At 40.6% G+C, this 23,752-nt stretch overlaps 2 protein-coding genes across 2 annotated transcripts; one reads left to right on the top strand and one right to left on the bottom strand.

The window, feature by feature from the left end:
- Window positions 1–1,657: 1,657 nt before the first annotated feature.
- LOC148376888 (uncharacterized) lies at window positions 1,658–10,450 on the bottom strand. Its single transcript, XM_088352119.1, has 2 exons — window positions 10,203–10,450; window positions 1,658–3,455 (listed from the first exon to the last, which is right to left on the bottom strand). Exons 1-2 carry the CDS (start codon window positions 10,321–10,323, stop codon window positions 2,350–2,352), a joined length of 1,227 nt encoding a protein of 408 aa, XP_088208245.1. The 5' UTR covers window positions 10,324–10,450; the 3' UTR covers window positions 1,658–2,349.
- Window positions 10,451–12,573: 2,123 nt separating this feature from the next.
- On the top strand, window positions 12,574–19,186 carry LOC148376887 (uncharacterized). The gene is made up of 2 exons (XM_088353475.1): window positions 12,574–12,694; window positions 17,517–19,186. Exons 1-2 carry the CDS (start codon window positions 12,574–12,576, stop codon window positions 18,716–18,718), a joined length of 1,323 nt encoding a protein of 440 aa, XP_088209601.1. The 3' UTR covers window positions 18,719–19,186.
- The last annotated feature ends 4,566 nt before the right edge of the window (window positions 19,187–23,752 follow it).

Here is a 23,752-nt window from a genome sequence, read left to right as displayed (position 1 = left end):
TTTAGTCATTTTATTCATATTTAGTTTCTTTTGTCTTTTATTAGCATATTTGGTATTGGAGTCATCCAAAAGTAATTGAAAGTAATCAAGTTAAAATAACCCTACCCAACCCTGCAGAATAGACAGGGTTGTCAATTTGGGAGGGTTGCCTTTAAACCGTAATCCGATAGGGTTATTAGTTACCTTTTGAAAGACAGCATTCAAGTCATGTTCATTTGTGACGCCCTTAATCACAAAGAGTCTCAAAGAGCTGCACAGACCACAGACTATTGCAAACTACAGACTATTATGACACCATCCCCTGATCTAAAACCTACATGAGGGCAAATAATACACATATTATCAGCATAAAATATAGGTATGCTATAAAATAGAAGTGTGTTTCAAGCCTAGGTTTAAACATTTCCACTGAGGTTGCAGATTGAATCTCAGGGGGAAGAGCATTCCACAGCACCGGGGCCCGAATGGAGAAGGCTCTCCAACTTGCGGATTTCTTCTTGGCTCTTGGGGTCACTAGTAGACCAGCATTTTCAGAGGGAAGGCTCCGGACCGGAACATAGGGTGAAATTAAATCTGAGAGATATGAGGGAGCAAGTCCATGCATGATTTTGTATACTACCAACAGAACCTTGAAATCACATCTTAAGATAACAGGGAGCCAATGCAGGTTTGCTAAAATCGGGGTCATGTGATCAAATGTTCCTGTCTCAGTTAAAAGCCTCGCTGCAGTTTTTTGTACTAGCTGAAGGCTCTTGATTTTGGACTTCGGGAGACCGGAGAGTAAGGCATTACAGTCATCGAGACGGGAAGTAACAAACGCGTGAATTATAATCTCTGCATGAGACAGCATAGGGCGAATTTTAGCAATGTTGCGAAGATGGAAAAAAGCTGTACCGAGTTCTATAATGTTGCAGTCATTTAACCTTGATTACTTCCCACTACTTTTGGATTACTCCAATACCAAATACGCTTATAAAAGACAAAATGAAGACAATTTAAACAAAAACACGACATTTAACAATGTAACCCTCGAAAAACAATTAGAGGTAACCACGATTAGGTAGTTGCTTGTGGTCCAATGAAACAGTGTTCACATTTGAAGCTTGTAGTAATGGTGTATTGAGCAAAAATACAACTTTCTCGTTCACATATATAACATTAAATATGCTTTGTTTTAGTTCACATTAATAGCATATCAAAATCCCATTATTGTTCTAAACATACTAACTTGTCACGGTTGCCATGGTGCCCAACTGGCCCCGCCCGTGTGGCACCAACACCTCCTCTTCGCTTCCCGGGTAGCGACGGATAGCTCCACGTTAGCGTCCAGGATGCTACACGTGAGCCACATTTCCATAAAACACAGCAAACTGCACTCCCTGTACACTTTGATGTTTTTCACTAGCACAGCCAGTTCGTCGGTCTTATTTGGTAGAGAGTTCACATTTACCGTGATTACAGACGGTACACCATAGACTTATAGCGCCGCTAGCCACTTAGCTAGCTCCGGCTCTGTATCCACGATAAGGCCCCTTCATCACGCCGGCACGAGGAGTGATTCCTCCAATAAACTTATTTTTGTGCGTTAAAACCCATAACCATAGGATAAAAAGTAATCCAAAGTGTAGTTGTCAAATGGGACAAAAAAAAGACAGAATTGGTGCAGTACTGTTAAATTTATTGGCTTTCTGACATGAACTTGTTTTTTCAGCATTGTCCAAAAGTTCTCAATGATAAGGTTTAAGTCAGGACTTTAAGAAGGCCATTCTAAAACCTTAATTCTAGCCTGATTTAGCCATCCCAGTACCACTTTTGGTGTGTGTTTGGGATCATTGTCCTGTTGGAACACTCAACTGCGTCCAAGACCCAATCTTCCGGCTGATGACTTTAGGTAATCTTGAAGAATTTGAAGGTAATCCCCCTTCTTCATTATCCCATTTACTCTCTGTAAAGCACCAGTTCCATTGGCAGCAAATCAGCCACACAGCACAATACTACCACCACCGCGCTTGACGGTAGGCATGGTGTACTTGGGGTTAATGGCCTCACCCTTCCTCTTCCAAACACATTGCTGGGCATTGTGGCCAAATAGCTCTATTTTTGATTCGTCCAGAAGGTCTTATCTTTGTCCATGTGATCAGCAGCAAACTTCAGGTGCCGCTTTTGGAACAAGGGCCTCCTTCTTGTGCGGCAGCCTTTCAGACCATGGAGATGCAAACCTTACTAGAAAATAGTCCCTCATCAGTGAGGGTTTTGTGTGCCTTTTTAAACTTTATTTACGGCTGAACTTTTGACACCAAACTGTGCAGGCAAAAGGTTTTTCAAAAGCATGGGTTCTTGTGTAGGTTTTTAAGCTTCCTTTATGGCAGATTTTTTTACCGCAAACTGTGCAGGCAAATGTTTTTCAGCAGAGTGGCTTCTTCTGTGTCTTATTAAATCCCCACGAACTGAGAATTTCTGACCACAAACTGAGCAGGCAAACGTTTTTTCACCAGTGTGGTTTCTTGCGTGAATACTTAAGTGATGTTTTAGTCTGAATTTTTGACCGCAAACAAAGCAGGCAAAAGGTTTCTCACCAGTGTGAATTTTTGTGTGGATTTTTAGTTTATCAAGTTCTGTGAATCTTAGACCACAAACTAAACAGGAATGAGGTTTTTCACCCGTGTGGGATCTTACATGCCTATTTAAGTGTGATTTATAGGCGAATTTTTGACCGCAAAAAGAGCAGGCAAAAGGTTTTTCACCCGTGTGAATTCTTGTGTGGATTTTTAAGTTTGATTTCCTACTGAATTTTTGACCGCAAACTGAGCACAAAAAAGGTTTTTCACCAGTGTGGGTACTTGTATGTATTTTTAAGTTTGATTTCCGTCTAAAATTTTCACCACAAACTGAGCAGGCAAACGGTTTTTCACCAGTGTGGTTTCTTGCGTGAATACTTAGGTGATCTTTTCGTCTGAATTTTTGACCGCAAACAAAGCAGGCAAAAGGTTTCTCATCAGTGTGGACAGTGATATGGCGTTTCAAACAAGACTTGTCTGGAAACATTTTGCCACACTGCAAACATTTGTGATTCGTGTTAGCGCCTCCCGACCGTTTGTCGACATCGTTGTGTGCAGAGTCGGACGTGTCGTCATCATCTGTTGTGCCGGAGCGTCTGCTTGGAGACACCTTCCCCTTGTTCTCTTCAAGTATATCTTCGGAGGTTAAATGGGCCCCAGTCACGGGAAACTCTCTTAAATCTTCCTCCGCTTTCACGTCGACATGCTCAAAATCCTCCTTTTCCTCTTTAACACTGTCAGGTTCCAGATCGCCGTTCTCCTTTTTGACACAATCAGGCTCTAAATCGTCGTCTTCTTTTTTAAAGTCAACCTTCTCCAAAAACTCATGTTCCTTCTCTTTGACGCAAGGCAACTTTGTCTCCTGTTGCCAAAGAAGAAGATTCCTTTCAGTGATGTCTGCAAGACACAAAACACACACATGGTTTTACAGCAAAAGCATTGGTACAAAAACGCTTTTGGCATCTCTGGAAAGAAAAAGATTCATTTGTAAATATTTACCCCCCAAACTTGTTCAAAGCAGGGTTGGGTAGGGTTACTTTAACTGGATTACTTTCAATTACTTTTGGATTACAGTGGGACCTCACTACTTCGCGGTTCGACGTTCGCGGATTCAGAGCTTCGCGGTCTGTAATGGTAAAAAAATAAAAAATATTTTTTTTTAAAAATTTTTTTTGAAGGGGCGTCGCTACTTTTTGCGGGAATCCCCCTCGGCCGACGACCCTAGCATGGCGCGCCTTTCTCGTTTCCAGGTGTTGTGCCCAAATCCGACTCCCGTACAGAATCCTCCCCCCCTCGCGTGAACGCGCATTCTGCTGCGCTTCCGACAAAAGCGACCGTATTCTACATAATACGCTTATTGAAACCATAAAGCGAGCTAATTAAAATAATTGGGCAATCGTAGTCTATATAACGCGTTTATTTAAACAATAAAGCGCGATAGTATTCTACAAAATGCGTTTGTTAACGCGGATGAAAAAGTCACCAACGTCACGTCTCCCGCTCGGGCCGCGATGGCTCTACATGGCGCTACACGGCCCTCGATGGGGGGGAAAGGGGTAGGGAAGACCTGTGTGGGTGAGGGGGCGGTGAAGCGGAAGCCGCGTGGACCCAGCAATGGCAGCCGTGGGCTACCGGTACACTCAGTACGGCCAGAGTAAGTCGAGAGCCTTCCTGGCTTAGCATGGTGCTCGTGGCGCACTATTATGCATTACGGCGGTGAAGCGGAAGCCGCGCGCCGGTGTTGTGCCCAAATCCGACTCCCGTACAAAATCCTCCCCCCCTCGCGTGAACGCGTATTCTGCTGCGCTTCCGACAGGCCGTCGCTGTGTCGTGCGTATCGCGCCCGAAAGTACCCGCGCCGCGGGTTAGGGGCTCGCTCGCGAATAATAAGGATAAGCGGTGCAGATAATGAGATGAGATTTTTTTTTTCTTTTTGAAGGGGCGTTGCTACTTCGCAGATTTTCACTTTTTGCGGGTGGTTTTGCTCCCCATTAAACGGGTCTAAATAATAATACCAGCTCAGTAGCCTAGATGGTAGTGTGCCCGCTTTGAGACTGGGAGGTCGCTGGTTCGCGCCTCGGCCGAGACATATCTAATTGTTATAATGGCAGCGCCCTCTGTTGGCTGCGGCTGCATCGACTCGCTACAACGGGTCAGGTGTATCGACATTTCGTTCTGTGTACATTGTTACAAAGAATGACAATACAAAGGAAATTATTATTATTATTATTATTATTATTATAATTTAAAAAAAAAATTAAAAAAAATGTTTGGGAAGGTGCGCCGCTACTTCGCGGATTTTCACTTATCGCGGGTGGTTTTGGTCCCCATTAACCGCGACAACCGAGGTCTTACTGTACTGCAATACCTAACATGCTAATAAAAGACACAATAAACCAAATATGAATAAAATGACGACTCACAACACGTGGTAAGCTTTCTCGCCTGGCTTTGATCTCTTTGATCTCCGGCAAAACTAACATAAAATGCGACAGAAACAAAATGAAAATAAATCCAAACAGCTTGCCAACATCATTTTTGCTGTTCCATGTATTCCGTTACTTATTTAAATTTAGTCATTTTATTCATATTTAGTTTCTTTGGTCTTTTATTAGCATATTTGGTATTGGAGTAATCCAAAAGTAATTGAAAGTAATCCAGTTAAAGTAACCCTACCCAACCCTGGTTCAAAGTTATGAAACAGTTCGAAGTTTTACAGAAAAATGGACATTTTCTTCTTTTTGATATCTATTTTTTTTTGCATAATAGCCATTTAGTCCATGTTTATTCTGGAGTGCCGTGCGTTATCATCCACACTACGTTGTTATCAATGACAATAAAGACAATTGAATGGTAAATGGTAAATGATCTGCATTGATACAGCGCTTTTCAAGTCAATGAAGACCTCCCAAAGCGCTTTACAATGTGCTTCACACTTACCCATTCACACACACACACACTCACACACCAATAGGGAGTCAGTCAGCCTCCAAACGTTTTGAGGATAATCAAGATGCTAAATGGTAAATGGTCTGCATTTCTATAGCGCTTTTCAAGTCAATGAAGACCTCCCAAAGCGCTTTACAATGTGCTTCACACTTACCCATTCACACACACACTTACACACAAATAGGGAGTCAGTCAGCCTCCAAACGTTTTGAGGATAATCAAGATGCTAAATGGTCTGCATTTCTATAGCGCCTTTCAAGTCAATGAAGACCTCCCAAAGCGCTTTACAATGTGCTTCACACTTACCCATTCACACACACACACACACACACACACCAATAGGGAGTCAGCCATCCAAGGCGCCTAGCTGCTTATTGGGGGGCATTAGGGATTCAGTGTCTTGCCCAAGGACACTTTCACATATAACATGGAGGAGCCGGGAATCAAACTTTCAACCTCTTGATCCAATTCAATGAAAACCCTCTCAATGTTAATATTTACAGAAAAGGGCATAACGGGAAAAATCCCGAATATAGTGGCACAAATAAATACTAATTGTAAGGTCGGTGGCAATGAAAGGTGTTTCTTAAGTTATTCCTATTCAGCGTCTTATTATTTTAAGAGCAAGATGTTGTGACACTTTTGAAGATCAAATGCTCGAAGAACTGAAAAGCAATTCTTCTTGGCAAGATTGAATGGCTGCCTTGCAATTTTCTATTTTAAAAAAATCTCTTATTGCTAATAGTTACGTTACAATTTCTTGAAGTAGTTCATTCCAAATCAATTGGCTTGAAAACCCCCGAGTGTATATGGAACATAATCAGACGTATATTCTTGTATTGTAATTGCAAAATTGAGAAAAAAATGTATTCCTTTCCCTTCTTGCTCTCTTATTTTCAAACATTTCTCTCCAAGTAAATACTTTATGTAAAACAAACAAAACATTTGTATTTAACTATATTACAATTTCATCGTTCCTCCTACAAAGAGTCAAGATTACAATGGCTTCAAACTACCGTATTTTCCGCACTATAAGGCGCACCTAAAAGCCTTTATTTTTTTCAAAAGCTGACCATGCGCCTTATAATACAGTGCGCCTTATATGTGGATCCATATTGAGTGACAAGGTCTCGCAACTAAGGCAAGCAGCCGCCGACTCGATTTTCCCCCAAAGGCGAAGTAGTCCGCGGTGTATGCTGGGATTTATATACCGGCGTTTCATTTCCTAACCAATGTGTCAATCATCATTTGAATCAGTCAATATTGGCTAAAGTTAATCGGAGGTAAAAGGGGCGGATCCTATTTTTTCATTTACAGGCTCGCATAGGCTAAAGGGGCGAAACAAAGCCTGCAATTGGCCAAAAAAGATGAATGGGAATCACACGTTGGGTTGCACTACGGCATAGAGAAAACATTTTTGACTATTCTGTATTTGTAAATATTTTACCCTCCTGGATTTACTGCACTCACGGTTGTAAGAAGACCATGGTTACGTATCATTATTGAACGTGATGGCTGCAAGAGAACTTAGGTGAGCTATGCGGCTTTATATTTTCCCGGTATCTTGTTTTAGAACGATCTTGATGTTTCTGTGATGAGTCTTTTTTTAAATTAAATTCAATTTAAAGTGTTTATTGTCATATGCACAGTATAGATACCCCATTACCCTGCACAATAAAATTCTTACTTTGCTGTCCACACAGTTACCAGCGAAATCTTGAATCCCAAGACTTTAACCTTCCGAATGATATGTGGAACGATGCATTTGAGTGATCGGTGACATCGTACAGACACTGTGTCCATACATGTGTGAGACACAAAATTTGCTTCTTTGCAAGCTTTCGGAATGTTAAGGGAGTAATACGTTTGACTGAACTATCTGACTGTTTTGTCCACGTTCCCATTGTAGCGCCTTATAATCCGGTGCGCCTTATGTATGGAAAATATAGGACCAAAAACTATTTTTGGGGGTGCGCCCTATAACCCGGTGCGCCTTATAGTGCGGAAAATACGGTAGTTTGGTGTTGGAGTATGAGTCCCAAACATGTCAACTAAAGCCATATAAAACCTTTGTTGTCAACCTTATCTATATCACTCAGTTTTACATTCACAACTGCAAAGTAGACTTTTTTTGCTTTTCAATGTGAAGTAAAACAATACATTTTGTCTATGAAGCTTTCCCACAAGAAGACAGAAGGCTATTCACACCAATGATCGGATTTAAGAGAGGACTGTGCCGACTGTGTTGTATGGTGCAGAGACTTGGAGCCTGAACGCAGATTAGAGAAGGAAATGAAATGTTTTTGAGATGAAGTGTTTGAGGAGTATGTTAGGAAAGACAAGATTGGATGGATAAAGAAATGAAATTGTGAGAGACAGAACTGGAGTAGTCGTGGAACTGAGCACGCGTGGGGATAAGAGAGTACCCTGTTGGTTTGGACACATGGAGAGGATGGATGAGGAGCAAATGTTGAAGAGGATCTACAGAGCAGAAGTCAATGGAAGGAGACCAAGAGGAAGGCCACGATAGACATGGATGGATGGTGCTATGAGTGCACTGCAGGAAAGAGGTCTAAATCTAGTGGAAGAGCTCTTGTTGGTGATAGGAAGGAGTGGAGAGGGGGGATGTTTGGACGCATTCTAAGGGATGGGCAGGGAACCTGTATGATGCGGCAGGGGTAAACCAGTGAAAGCTGTCAGGTCCTGCTGTTGAACAGAAAAGTGTATTGTGTCACCGTGAACCGATTGACACGGCTCCTTTCTTGTGTCCCGTTTCATCTGGGGGGACGAAAGCTTGACCAAATTGGGTGCCGAGGTGCTTAACTTGTTTGGGTGTTGTCTGCTGTTAGGAATAATAAAAATCAGCACCCGTGTGGTTTTTCCTGGTCATTTCTCCCAAAAAACGAGTGTGCATAACTGTTGGATGAATGTAGGTCATGTTAGGTTGATGGAGTCAGATAACTCATTCTAAAAATTTGGTAAACGGTACATTTTGATGATGACAAAGCCTACTTACAACAAAGTCAGTTAGTTCTTTGTTCCTTTGTCTCTTTTTTTCCTTATCCTCACTGTAAATGTGGAACTGGAGTCGTCCAATTTCGTTGTCACAGCATATCCCATGTTGTAACAATGACAATAAAGGCATATTCTATTCTATTCTATTAAATCCCAACAATAGCTCAATTTTGGTAGTTCGTCATAAAGCGATATAGCTAGAAGCTAAATATAGCTAGCTAATAGCTAAGTTCTCATCTCAAACAATTGAAACCGATCTACCTACTTGCCTGTCCACTGTTAATAGTCAGCTGGCTTATAAGAGAAACTATAAATGTAGTTTGCAAAATTACTATAGTGGGTGGGTGTGTGGCTCTCTTAACCAATAGGGTGGTAGGCAATGTTCCCTGTAATTTTCCTTACGGGTCTGAGCGTTCACACAAAGTCGGTGAGCAACGCTTGAAACAACAGTGAGCAATGGCAATCCCAAGTGTGGCAACTGAGTTATTATCAAAGATGTCCAAAACTTGACATCAACGTTACATTTTGCTGAGTTTCCGGCAATGCAAAAAAAATGTCACTTTTGAAGGAATTGACTAATGTACGATTGCAAAGGTTGTAGGGCAGACAAACGTCATTTATTTTTACAACAATTCTTTCACAAGATTTCCATTTATTTTTTTTCCTGGTATCGTTTGTCGCATAATACTAACATTTTGGGGGGCTTATTTAGTCGGTTCCACGATACACAATTGTATTTAATCGCGTTTTTTTGTGGAAGTACAATGTTGGCAACAAGATTGACTTGGTATAATTGAAAATTATTTGAATGCAACACAAACTTTTTCTTCTTTTTCCCAGTTTTTTTTTCTACTTTTTTATTCCTTTAAAAAAATCTCATTGTGTTTATTTTTTCCTAGCTGTTACTTTTTTTGTTTGTTTCTTTCTTCTCTTTTTTTCTGGCTTTTTTTCTGAAATGTTCCCTGTTTTTTCTCTTCCTTTTGTTTTTTTTTCTCAGCTTTTCACTCCTTTTTCATTTTGGTATTTTTTTCTTTTTTGTTCGATTCCCCCTTCCTTTAAGTCATTTTGTGCACCGTTTTACATAATATTTGGTCATACAGGGATGAAAGAAGCAATAACAACCTGAAGAGCCGTTTAGGACCCAAAAGAGCCGGTTCCTTTTAGTGAGCCGAGCCGAAGAAGCCGGTTTTCGAAAAACACTACTGACTTTACTCAACTTCGTTCTACTTCGACCTTGACTTCAACATACCGTATTTAGAACACAACGTCAGGGGAACCCGTGTATTTTTACCTTCATGCACTGTAACTTTGACTTAATTCGCTTCTTAATTAGCAATTTTGAGCCCTCATTTTTGTGAGCTGGCTAGATTTTCTTTTGCGCACACACGCAGCTTAGAGGGAACATTAGTGGTAGGGGCATCATTTCCTGTGGTGTGTCTTGGGCAAGTACAGCCTGGTGGTGCCCATCCCTCTCCAGGGCAAAGAATGTTTCCACCCAGTCTCGAAAGCTATGTGACTTGAGTTTGCTTGCTAGTAGCTAGGAGTAGAAGGCTATAATTAGAAGTTACATCAAATAGACTCCACCTTCTGGCAATTACGTCAAGAATATAGAAAGGTAACAAGATATACAGTAAATTGACTTCGGGGGTGTAAAATAAGATGGAACGTCAAGTGACCAACCTTCTCTTTTCAACACAACATGGAGCTGCTTGCTAATGCTAACTTGGTTTAGCCGTCGATGTTCTCGCTCGGTCTCTTCTTCAAGCTCCTCTTTGAAATTTACTTTCCCTTTGGAGGACATTCTAGCAACATTTAAACCTCACAATTAACCCTTTTAACAAGTTATATGTCGTTTTCCCACACGGCTGGAGCAGAAGGCCATGTCGCTGAAAACAACCCGTGAGTGACCCGGAAGGACAAAGAAAGTGGGCGGGGCTCCATCGAAACAACTTCCCCTCACAAAATAGCTTTTTAGAATATTTTTTGCAGTATTATTTTGGTATCTGTTATGAACAGGGTTGGGTAGGGTTTCTTTAACTTGATTACTTTCAATTACTTTTGGATTACTCCCAATACCAAATATGCTAATAAAAGACAAAAGAAACTAAATATGAATAAAATGATGACTCACAACACGTGGTAAGCTTTCTCTCCTGGCTTTGATCTCTTTGATCTCCGGCAAAACTAACATAAAATGCGACAGAAACAAAATGAAAATAAATCCAAACAGCTTGCCAACATCATTTTTTGCCGTTCCATGTATTCCGTTACTCCCCAAGCCTGCACAGAATGGAGTCATTTTATTCATATTGAGTTTCTTTTGTCTTTTATTAGCATATTTGGTATTGGAGTCATCCAAAAGTCATTGAAAGTAATCCAGTTAAAGTAACCCTACCCAACCCTGGTTATGAAGCATCTTCTTGTAACAGTATACTGATTTTGCACCAGTTGTTCGACGTAGAATTCAGAAAGGACTGCATAACATATACTAACGTTGAGGGAGTGCACCTTCTTGTGGCCCCTTGGCAAGGCCTTAGCTCGCCTGCAGTAAGAGCAGGGTTGGGAGGATTACTTACAAACAGGGTTGGGTAGGGTTACTTTAACTTGATTACTTTCAATTACTTTTGGATAACTCCAATACCAAATATGCTAATAAAGGACAAAAGAAACTACAGTGGAACCTCGGTTCTCGACCATAATCCGTTCCAGAACCCTGTTCGAAAACCGATTTGGTCGATCACCGAAAATCGTTTTTGCCATTAAAAGTAATGTAAAATCACTTTAATCCGTTCCAACACCCTGAACGCTTACCATGCACGTAAACATGAAGCTAACCCAGGCTAATCGTACGTTCACGTTAGCGTAATCTTCCGTACGAAAGATTACGCTAACATGAAGGTGTACAACTAAAAAAATCAGGCCGTTTACACGTCATTTAGCACCCGGGTCTCCACAAAAAGTGGTGAGCGGTTAAAGGATAAAGAAAAGAATTATGAATAGGATTTCTTACCTTTGTGGTGCTCAGCAGAAGCCATGCTGTATGTATAGCAAGATCGGAAACTCGCACACCTTCTTCATATTTTGCTATTATTTCTTTCTTAAATGCAATAGTTGTACACACTACTCTTCTTTTTTCACCTGTAGCAACTTTGCTGCTTGCACCGACCTTTTCCGGAGGCATAATTAGGGGCTAAAACACTCCGTTCACCGATATCTAAAGCGAAAGCAAAAAGAAGTGCGCACGCACGTCATGACAGTTCTTCACGAGGGGTGGGGGCAATCTACACCCGTACGCCGCTCAGCATCGCCCCTAGCGTACCGGCGTTCGAACTCCGATTTTTTTGAACGAAAAGCGAAGCAAGAATTTCTCGAAACTTTTGGTCGAGAACCGATTTGTTCGAACTGAGAGGCGTTCGAAAACCGAGGTTCCACTGTAAATATGAATAAAATGACTCCATTTTGTGCAGGCTTGGGGAGTAACAGAATACACGGAACGGCAAAATGATGTTGGGAAGCCGTTTGGATTTATTTTCATTTTGTTTCTGTCGCATTTTATGTTCGTTTTGCCGGAGATCAAAGTGATCAAAGCCAGGAGAGAAAGCTTAACACGTGTTGTGAGTCATCATTCTATTCATATTTAGTTTATTTTGTCTTTTATTAGCATATTTCGTATTGGAGTCATCCAAAAGTAATTGAAAGTAATCCAGTTAAAGTAACCCTACCCAACCCTGATCTTAAACTAACAGGGAGCCAATGCAGGTTAGCTAAAATCCGGGTAATATCTTTTGCAATTCTGTCTAAATTCCATGTCGGAAAACTGTTGCAAAATCAGTATCCAACATTCTAAAATAACACTTTAAACAGAAATGAAAAGCTCTTTTGTAAGACAAAATGAGTTAGTCGTAGCTCCGCCCATCTTCTTAGTCCTTCCGGGTCACTCACAGCTTGCTTCGTCTAGGAGGCGTTCCGCTCTAACTGTGAAAATAGAACTCAATTTACCTGCATTTAACTCTGTAAATGAGTTTTTTTGTGAGCTTTAAAGGTGTCTAAAATGTTCTCCAGAGGGAAAAGACGTTTCAAAGACGAGTTTCAAGAAGAGACCGAGCGAGAAGATCGACGGCTAACTCAAGTTAGCATTAGCAAGCAGCTACAAGTCGTGATGGAAGGAGAAGGTTGGTGAAATTAAATGAAATGATCTGCATTTATATAGCGCTTTTCAAGTCAATGACTTCCCAAAGCGCTTTATAATATGCTCCACATTTCCCAATCGCGGCCTTGCAGCCATGTAAGGCGCTAACCAGCTTATTGAGGGTATTAGGGGTTCAGTATCTTGCCCAAGGACACTTCGAAATGTAACACGGACGAGCCGGGATTCGAACCGGTATCCCTTGATCCCAAGACGAGCGCTCTACCTCCTGAGCTACTGCCGCCCCATCAGTAGTGGTCATTTTCATAACATCTTTGGCATTTTACTTTTACAATGTTACACTCACAAAATACATTTTTATGTATGTTATGTATACGTGTCCGTGTTTTACTTTTCTATTTCATATTCTTGACGCGGCTGTTAGATAGATAGATAGATAGATACTTTATTCATCCCCGTAGGGAAGGATGTACCATATACAGTCAGGATTTTGTATCAAGTCGAGCACCAAATTTATTTTAAATAAACAATTTAAACTACCAAAATCAAGTCTTTTAATCCTCCTGTAACGGCCCTCTTTCATGCACGACACAAGGTTTCACAGTCACTCGGTTTATTGCCTGCATTCAGTAAACAAAACAATACAAAAGTCAGGGGCATCTGTTCACGACGTCAATTATCTTCAGCGCATACAAATTCACTGAAGCCACGGCAAGCAGAGAACATACGAGCACATTCATAGTGAAACTTCAATAATAACAATGAACATAACTTTCTCACGTACCTGCATTCAGTAAACAAAACAATACAAAAGTCAGGGGCATCTGTTTACGACTGCAATTATCTTTAGCGCATACAAATTTACTGAAGCCACGGCAAGCGGAGAACATACGATCACATTAATAGTGAAACTTCAATAATAACAATGAACATAACTTTCCCACGTACCTGCATTCAGTAAACATTGAAAAGCGCTATAGAAATGCAGATCATTTCATTTTTCACTTGGCACGTGATCTAATGAAGGCTTCTTTTGCTTTTTGGCGATATAACTCATCAAGTTCACATTGTGCGAGAGAGTATTCTTCTTTTTCTTCTGTTGTTAAACTCTTTACTAGCTAGGGTGGTTATAATAGATATGAACTCATCTTTTTTCTGGGTTTAGAAGATTTCTAGCTCATATTTTCATGATTCCCAGTTAATCCCTTAGCGACTTTCGTTTTATGCTTTATTCCAATCATGTGAAGTCTCATCTCACTCATCAGCTGCACCTCAGTAGGGTCGCGGGGGTGCTGGAGCCAATCCCAGCAATCATCAGGCAGTGGGCAGGGGACACCCTGAACTGGTTGCCAGCCAATCGCAGGGCACACGGGGACAGACAACTCACTCGCCCATTCACACCTAGGGACAATTTGGACCGGCCAATTCACCTGAAATGCATGTTTTTGGAACGTGGGAGGAAACCGGAGTGCCCGGAGGAAACCCACGCAAGCACGGGGAGAACATACAAACTCTGCACAGGAAGTCTGGAGCTGGATTTGAACCCACGCAGGAGGTTCCCAAGACATGAACTGTGCCGCACATGCGCTAACCACTGCGCCGCCGTGCTGCCCACGTCTCATCTCATTAGCTGCACCGCTTATCCTCAGCCATCTTTGGGCAGTGAGCAGGGGACACCCTGAACTCGCTCGCTCATTCACAGCTAGGGACAATTTGGACTGGCCAATTCACCTGACATGCATGTTTTTGGAATGTGGGAGGAAACCAGAGTGCCCGGAGGCAACCCACGCAAGCACAGGGAGAACATGCAAACTCCACACAGGAGGTTCGATCTCATGACCTCAGAACTGTGCCGCACACGCGCAAACCACTGCGCCGCCGTGCTGCCCCATCATGTGAAGTTATTTTCATTATTTGACTTTGACATGTAACAATGAGCAGTTAAGTTTCCAGTAGCTCCCTAAGCTGCGCGTGTGCGCAATCGCGCACTACCCAGAGCTTTTCCGCAGAAAAAATCAGGGCTCGAAATTGTTAATTAAAAAGCGAAATAAGTCAAAGTTACAGTGTGCATGAGGGTAAAAATACAGGGGTTCCCCTGACGTTGTGTTCTAAATGCGGTATTTGAAAGTCAAGGTGGAAGTAGAACGAAGTTGAGTAAAGTCAGTAGAGTTTTTCGAGAACCGGCTTCTTCGGCTCAGCTCACTAAAAGGAACCGGCTCTTTCGGGTCCTAAGCTCTTCAGGTTGTTTTTGCTTCTTTCATCCATGCACGACCAAATATTATGTAAAATTATGCACAAAGTGACTTAAAGGCAAAAAAAAAACATACCAAAATGAAAAAGTAGTGAAAATCTGTTCCTTATACAAAACTATTTCAAGGAATTGTCAAATAATAATTGGCAATAAGAGTTTTTCTTCCTCATGCCACGAGGCTCTTTAACTCCACTCGGAGGAGTAAAAGCCCACATTAAACCTGACCCCCACATTTGCATATTACCCTATTTTTATTACTGTGTGTCTTTTCTGAAATTCTCTCTCTCTCTCTCTCTCTCTCTCTCTCTCTCTCTCTCTCTCTCTCTCTCTCTCTCTCTCTCTCTCTCTCAATGAGAGGGCTTTTGTCGAATCGCCTTTGTTGTCATTGATAATAACTTAGTGTACATGACAACGTGATTTCGTGTAGCACTTGTAAAGTAGATCATATTTAGTTAATTGTGTATTTCTCTGTGTTCCATGTTACAAATAATCCTGATGAAATTAACTCTCATTTAATTTAGTTTTTTCTTATTTGTATTTACTATTTTTCCATTTCGAATGTATGAGTAATCATTAAAATACACACACATACTCTGATTTTAATACACACATTTACTTCAGTTATTTTTTTCGCTGTATGTATGGAAAAGATGTATTTGTGACGATTGATACCGTAAAATCCGGACTATGGAGCACACCTGATTATAAGCCGCACCCACCACTTCTTAGGTGAATTGCCACTTTTGTACTTACACAAGCTGCACCTGTATATAAGCCGCGTGCGCCCGCATTAAAACATGTGACACTATCACTAGCTTAATTCAGACCATGCTGTAGGTTCCTCAATTGTAACTGGGGGTTTTTAGGGTTTTTAAGGGTTATTGATCTATCTTCGTTATTCATCCTCAATTGTAACTCAGTAGATAGTACACAATCCTAATACCACAGTCAGCATCATGAATGGGAAATGATACCCGTATTTAACGTATGATGCAGACTTGTAAAGTCCTGGTCCCGTTGAAAGTAATCCAAGGAAAAAAAATGTCTTTCCAACGTTAAGGGTGGGAAAAATATATATCCACTATTGTCCGCTGCGACAACAAACAGATCTACCGATAACTCAGCTTTACCCCACTTCCCATCAGCCCGCGTTTGCTTCGCCCCTTCTTTTTGATTCGCCCGCAGAACACATAACAAAATAAGTCTCTAAAATAAATTCATTACAAAAATATACAGTTGCAAATACATATTATACATGGTTACACATATTTACGAAGAAAGACGGTACACCGAGAGAGTTTTCAAAGCTTTAATATTATTTATATAACTTTCATCCCAAACCGTGCCTGTGAAAGATACTACCACGCTAGTAGGATCACGCTTGCAATGCATCAAACGTGCGTGTTAAAAAAAGCATCCCGTAATTGTGAAATTAACAGTAAATCGTCCTCAACTTCCTCCTCGTAATTATCGCCATCAAAGGCGTCTTCCTAATTATCGGAGAGTACCTTTATTGTACAGGCAATGTATGCATAATCTTAGAGGTTGCAGTCTTCCTCGGCGCACATATTCTGCTGGTCTTAATCTTACCTTATGTACTCCAGGGCCGCTGGTAGCCGTCAGAAAAATGACATAAATTGGCCGCTTCACTGAATAAGCCGCAGGGCGGAACATGTGGGAAAAAAGTAGCGGCTTATAGTCCGGAATTTACGGTAATTTCTACGCATGCGCGAAGCTGAATAAAACTCGTTCGCTGTCTGCAAACGGGGGGAGAGAGGTCTTTGGTATAGCCCGAAGGGAGATACCATTCTCTCCTCCCCGCTGCGCAGCGGATTCTAAATACAATAATAATAATAATTTCCTTTGTATTGTCATTCTTTGTAACAATGTACACAGAACGAAATGTCGATACACCTGACCCGTTGTAGCGAGTCGATGCAGCCGCAGCCAACAGAGGGCGCCGCCATTATACCAATTAGGTATGTCTCGGCCGAGGCGCTAACCAGCGACCTCCCAGTCTCAAAGCGGGCACACTACCATCTACTAAAAACTATACATTTGCATTTCTGCCTGATCACTTTAGTCAATAGCGTATCAATATCTTTATTAGCTCTCTCACACTCCAGGAGAAACGTGATATCAACGGTTTTTAGGCAAAAAATAAGACTTAACAGAAACAATGTCCATATTTCTGTAAACATTGTTTTTGGGGTGAATATTTATTAAATTATATATCTTTGCAGATATGCTGATAGGATTTTTGTTTTCTTAGGATTTGCCTTAGAAAAAAACTTTTTTTTGTGTGAAATGAAATGATCTGCATTTCTATAGCGCTTTTCAAGTCAAGACTTCCCAAAGCGCTTTACAGTGTGCTCCACATTTCCCAATAGCGGCCGTGCAGCCATGTCAGGCGCTAACCTGCATATTGGGGGTATTAGGGGTTCAGTGTCTTACCCAAGGACACTTCGACATGTAACACAGAGGAGCCGGGATTCGAACTGCGATCTCTTGATCCCAAGACGAGCGCTCTACCTCCTGAGCCCAACGCCAAGTGTTTAAACATTATATAAATTCATGTGTGTCTTGTGTCCTGCAGATGTCAGTGAAGAGAAACTTCTTCCTTGGCAACAGGAGACAAAGTTGCCCGGCGTTAAAAAGGAGGAAGAGCAGTTTTTAGAAACGCTGGATATTAAAAAGGAAGAGGACGTTTTGGAGTTTGATAACGTCAAAAAGGAGGAGGAGGATTTGGAGTCTGTTGACATTAAAGAGGAGGAGGAAGATTTGAGAGGGTTTCCGGCGACTGGGGCCTGTTTAACCTCCGAAGATCAACATGAAAAGAACAAGGAGACGGTGTCTCCGAGCAGAAGCTCCGGGATAACGGATGATGACGACACGTGCGACTCAACACACAATGATGGCGAGAAACAGTCGGAGGGTGATGACACTGGAGAAAAAGTATTTACCTGCTCAGTTTGTGGTGAAAAATTCAGCCAAAAAGAAAGGTTGAAAAGACACACAAGAGCCCACACTGGGGAGAAACCCTATTCCTGCTCAGATTGTGGTCAAATGTTTGGCTTGAAATCAAACCTAAATAAACACACAAGAAACCACACTGGTCAACAACCCTTTGCCTGCTCAGTTTGTGGTCAGAAGTTCTCCAATAAATCATGCTTAAAAATACACATAAGAACCCACACTGGTGAGAAACATTTTGCCTGCTCAGTTTGTGGTCAAAAATTCAGACAAAAAGGACATTTGAAGAGCCACACAAGAACCCACACGGGCGAAAAACCCTTTGGTTGTTCAGTTTGTGGTCAAAAATTTACTGAGAGTTGGATCTTAAAAATCCATGTAAGAATTCACACTGGTGAAAAACCATTTGCCTGCTCAGTTTGCGGTCAAAAATTCACTCAAAAAGGAAGCTTAAAAATCCACACAAGAACTCACACTGGTGATAAACCTTTTGCCTGCTCAGTTTGTGATCAGAAATTCACGGAAAGTGGGTCTTTAAAAATCCACACGAGAACCCACACTGGTGAAAAACCCTTTGCCTGCTTGGTATGTGGTAAAAAATTCAGCCAAAAAGGAAATTTGGAAAGCCACACAAGAATCCACACAGGTGAAAAGCCTTTTGCTTGCTCAGTTTGTGGTCAAAAATTTACCCAGAAATCCAACTTAAAAATCCACACAGGAACCCACACTGATAAAATACCTTTTTCGTGTTCAGTTTGCGGCCAAAAATTTTCAAGGCAGGTTAAAGCTCAAGATCACAAGTGTGATGGTGAGAATATATTTTAATTAGTATTTTAATTCAAATGGGTAATGGAATGAGAGGAAGGCCCACTTATGATTGGATGGATGGGGTGAAACTTTGCTTCGGATGTGAGATTGGTTAATTTGATGCATGCAAGAGTGTGCTAAGAATAGATGTGATTGGCGAAGGATAGTTAAGAATGACTGATTTCGACGCAGGCTAAGCTGGGCTTCCCGGCTGGCTTGTTTGGGCCAGCGGGGAGCCGAGGTGGGATTGGACCATATGATGCGGAGGGGGTAAACCAGTGTGTGCTGTTGATGGTTTTAATGGCATAGTAACTCATCCCGTTGTGTAATCTTCTGTGTTTGGAAAGAGCTAGTGGAATTAATGTTTGGGGAATGTGAGTGTGTTCTTGACTCTAGCCGTCTCCCAATTGGGGGATATAACTTTAGCATAAAAAAAATCAAAAAACAAATAGAACGTATTTTGAAAAAAAATCACAGCTGCTACTGTGTACTTGATGACGGCAATATCTCTTAGCCTGTTTTATTATTGTGCCAGTTTTGAAATTGTTTTATCGAATGCACGTGTGTTGGAGCTTGTTTGCTTTTACAGACGCTGCCCTAGTTACGAATGAGATCGTTAGTAAGTTGAATTTGTCGTTTCTTCAGTGCTATATTTTGTATGGAAAGTATGTTTAAGGTTTATATACGTATGTTTAAGGCTTGTATAAGGAACCTGTATGGTTGTGTACTTAAAAATAAACATTTAATAAAATGGCATGCTCTACAAAGATCCAGTTGAGTTTAACTTACTTTTGGGAGTCTTGCTTCAAGAGTTAGGCGACTTCCTCCTCCGTGGTAGAAAGTTGCCGAAAAAAAGCGATGCAACCATTTTCTCAACCGCATCAAGCTTCCATATTCCTCTTTCAAATGAAACGGCTCGCCTTTACACTTTACACCAACCATGTTAAATGGATGCACGAGATATTAAACAATAAAAATGTCAAAGTTGTTAGTGCACTGGAGATACAGTATACAGAAGTATTTTTACGAACGAACTCGGAAGGGGAAGCTGGATTTCTTCTTCAGGGTGGATGCTGGGTGACCTCTCACAGCGCCACATGCCGGTAGTGGCGGAAAGAAGCACTACAGTACTGTCCTGTACTCGGAAAAGGTGCACACATTTCCAAAACCTAACTTACATTAATGTCCAAGTATTTTTCGATATCCCGGAAGAAACTTCCGTATCTACCGCTTTTCGTAACTCGAATGGTCGTCAGTAAGGGAGCGTCTGTATTGAATAATAGAAATGATGAATTATAACAGCAATTACTACCGTATATATTCAGTATTTTCCACTATTGACTTTTCTTCTGAAGAACTTCTCAACCATCTCTTGTGTACACTTGTAAATATGTTATAATTTTGTGAGTTGACTTAAGCAATTTGATCTCTTCACAAAATTATTTGAAATCTGATTGTGATGAAATTAATCTACGATGTCCTTTTTGTTGACCTGTGATGGAGGCGCGATGACTTATGCTGATTTTATTATTTTGTACGACATTGTGATTTTGTGATCCTCTTTGAAGATTGAGATTTATCTTCAACGGTACGCAATTCACCCACTTCATACATTTACATTTGACTTAAAATTAAAATGTCATGAGTTCATTTGTTGATTGATTTTGTTTTTAAATTGTGATTATTAGAGTGTCTAATTTTTAGGGGACTAGAGATGAACTTGATATTTTCCTTTCACCCCTTGTTTTTAAGATTCGATTATCTTTTTGTCCCTTATTATTATAATTATTGTTATTGTAATAGATTCTCTTATTATATAGTACGCTGAAAATGTATGGAGACAATGATAGAATAGAATATACCTTTATTGTCATTGTTACAAAATGGGTTAACATATTGTAAACAAAATGTATAAGATATAAGATAACATTGAAAATAGCGATGGTGGCGTTGATGAGGACTGTGCATCCACAGAATGTAATTATGTACTTTCGTGAGGTGTTTGTCAAGTTAAGTCCCATTTATTTAACAACACCATCCCCTGATCTTTAACCCACATGCGGGCAAGGAAAATCTCCCAAAACCTCAGCTCGAGGAAAGTACGAAACCTTGAGAAGGGGCCTCACAATTGGTAATCCCCCTCCCAGGATGACCAGGGTGGAATAGATTTAGCATTGGGTAACAGTACACATGACTTGTACCGTAAATTCCGGACTATAAGCCGCTACTTTTTTCCCTAACTTTCAACCCTGCGGCTTATTCAGTGATGCGGCCAATTTATGTAATTTTTCTAACGACCGCTAGCGGCGCTCGAGTGTTGCTACCATTAACTGCCCTGTCAAAGCTATATTATTATTATCAAAGCTTTGAAAACTCTCTCGGTGTACCGTCTTTCTTTGTAAATATGTGTAACCCATGTATAATATGTATTTGCAACTGTATATTTTTGTAATGTATTTATTTGTATTTATTTTGGCCCCTTTTCTGATATGTTTTGCACGGGTGAACGAAAAAATGAGGGGCGGAACAAACGCGGGGTGCCGAGTTTAAGTGGGGACCGCTAAAGGTGAGGGACAGACAAGGAAAGAAGAGGGGGTAAAAGGTTGGTTAAAGAAAAAGGAGTTGCGTGAGTAAATGTGTTCATCTGATATATTTTTCCCACCCTTACCTTTGGAAATATACACTTTTTTCCTTGGATTACTTTCAACGGGACCCGGACTCTGCAGGTCTGCATCAAACCTTAAGTACCGGTATCATTTTCCGTTCATTTTGCCGGCTTTGATTTTTGGACTGTGGACTTTAATGAAGGACATTTAGTTTCAATCGCGGGACTTGAAGTCGGGTTTGGGTTAATTTTGTGTTTGTGTTACATGTTTAAATGTGGGCGCATGCGGCTTATATACAGGGGCGGCTTGTGTATGTACAAAATCGGTTTTCCTCTTAAAATGTGGTGGGTGCGGCTTATAATCAGGTGCGCTCCATAGTCCGGAATTTACGGTAGTTTTTTGTTCTTAACGCGTGCAAAATCAAGTTTCATTCGTTCATTCTCTTAACTTGACTGCGACCTTGTTCCTGAAATGAAAGGAGGAAAAATAAATTGCCAACATTGTTTTTCAATATGTGACATGTGCTCAAATTAGCTCTTTTTTCCCTTCATTTCTTTTTGAGTAAGAATACTGAAAAGGAAGACTGTTTTATTGTATAGACGTACCTATGGTGTAACCAGGGTTAAAATGCCCTATAGTGTTTTTTCATGCCCAATGGTGGTTTTTCCTACATTCCCTATAGTCCCTTTAATTTGGGTTGCAGAATTCTGATCTAGGCCATTTGTCTGATTGCTGGGATGGGCTCCAGCACCCCCGCGACCCTACTGAGGATAAGCGGTGTAGCTAATGAGATGAGATGAGATGAATGCCATATAGAAGCCAAACCTGTATAACTCGACATATCTCAAATGGAATGGAGTAAGTTGAATCTTTATTAAGTTCTACCAGTGTCTGAAATAACATATGCCCAGATGCCTGGGGTGTGCATCTTTTACGATTTTTTTTTTTTCAAATCAAACGTTTGCTTTATTCCGATATCGAAATTTCGGAATTTTGGTTCGCTTGGCAATTTGCGTACTCGGCAGCCGATCAGAAGCCTGCATCGAATAACTTCGTGCTTCCGGACTTTCCCGAGCGTTATAAGGTCGTGCATTCGCATATCATTTTCCTAAGTAGACGCACAGAGAACACAAGAAAATTCGATAAGCCCCAGAAGAAAGATTCAAAAGAAGCTCACAAAATTGATGACGCTACAAAACGTAAACGTACATTAAAAAGAATCTTGGAAAGAGAAGTTTACGTGGCTTGTAGCAGTCAACGCAATGCAAAAATTGCCTAACTGAAGATGAGTAAATACAGGTACACACTGATTGTAGATGGAAAATAGCGATGTCATATCCTTGCAATGAATGTTATAGGTAGATTTATAATAACCTTAAATTTCAAGTGTTGTTCTGTTATATATTCTGATTGTCAATCCTTAATACTTTGCATCAATGTTTTTGTTTTTTGTTTTTGCGATGAGACGTCTTATTGTGTTTCAAGTTGTGAAAAATAGAGTTGTCTGCCCTGGTGTCCGCTAACTTTTTGTCATGAGTTTCAGACACTGGTTCTACTTTATTAAGGTTAAAGGAAAAGACACTGCAACAAATGTTATTTTCATCAAACAAAACCAGTAGATTGCTGGCGTTCCATCCCATTAAGATTTCAGCAAACAATCTCATTTGATGCATAGCAAAATAACTTCCCCACAGAAAATATCAAAAACCCACTTTTTTTTCAACCAGTTGGTTTTTTGGCCTTAAATAAGAATCTGCCCTTTGTTGAGTTAAACATGTCATTATTATTATTTTGTGTTCACTTTATTTCTTCAATTTTTTTTTGTAATTCTGCAAGGCTTTCTTTTCCCTTTAAAACGGTAATTTTGTATTGTTAAACTGTTTCATGCAAGATTTGTTTGTTTGTGTGTTTGTAATGATGCAGTATTCAATAAAATAAATCATTTTGAATGATTTGAGATTTTTTTTTTTTAATGTTTCTTCTTCATGCTCTGGTCTCTTGCTAAGAGAACTACAACATCCAGTTAGCTGGACTACAAATTTTGTGGCTATTCAGACAATAATGAATACGGGAAAATGAAATGTACGTTTCCACCACAATTCTTCAATGTAATCCTGTTTTAACGGAAGAAATCAATTTACTGTTTGTGTTATCGTGGAATCTATTTTGTTGAAAAAGCTTTAAATATTATAAACGTAACACTCTCCTCAGGTGTAGTTCCAGTGGCTTTTAAGTCCGCTGTTATTAAACCTACACCGAAACGACCCAACCTTGTTTCAGAAAGCTTATGTAATTATAACCCTGTGTCAAACCTACCGTTTCTTTCTAAAGTACTTGAAAAAGTGGTGGCAAAGCAGCTGAAAGATTTTATATCTGAGAACAATCTTTTCGAATCTATGCAATCAGGATTCAGGGCTAACCACTCTACTGAGACAGCCCTGATTAA

Source organism: Urocampus carinirostris, chromosome 1, assembly GCF_059441175.1.
Source record: "Urocampus carinirostris isolate Australia breed hairy pipefish chromosome 1, RoL_Ucar_1.0, whole genome shotgun sequence".
In the NCBI taxonomy this organism is placed as follows: Eukaryota; Metazoa; Chordata; class Actinopteri; order Syngnathiformes; family Syngnathidae; genus Urocampus; species Urocampus carinirostris.
The sequence above is the reverse complement of the archived record's forward strand: the minus strand, read 5'-3'. Positions and strand labels throughout refer to the sequence as shown.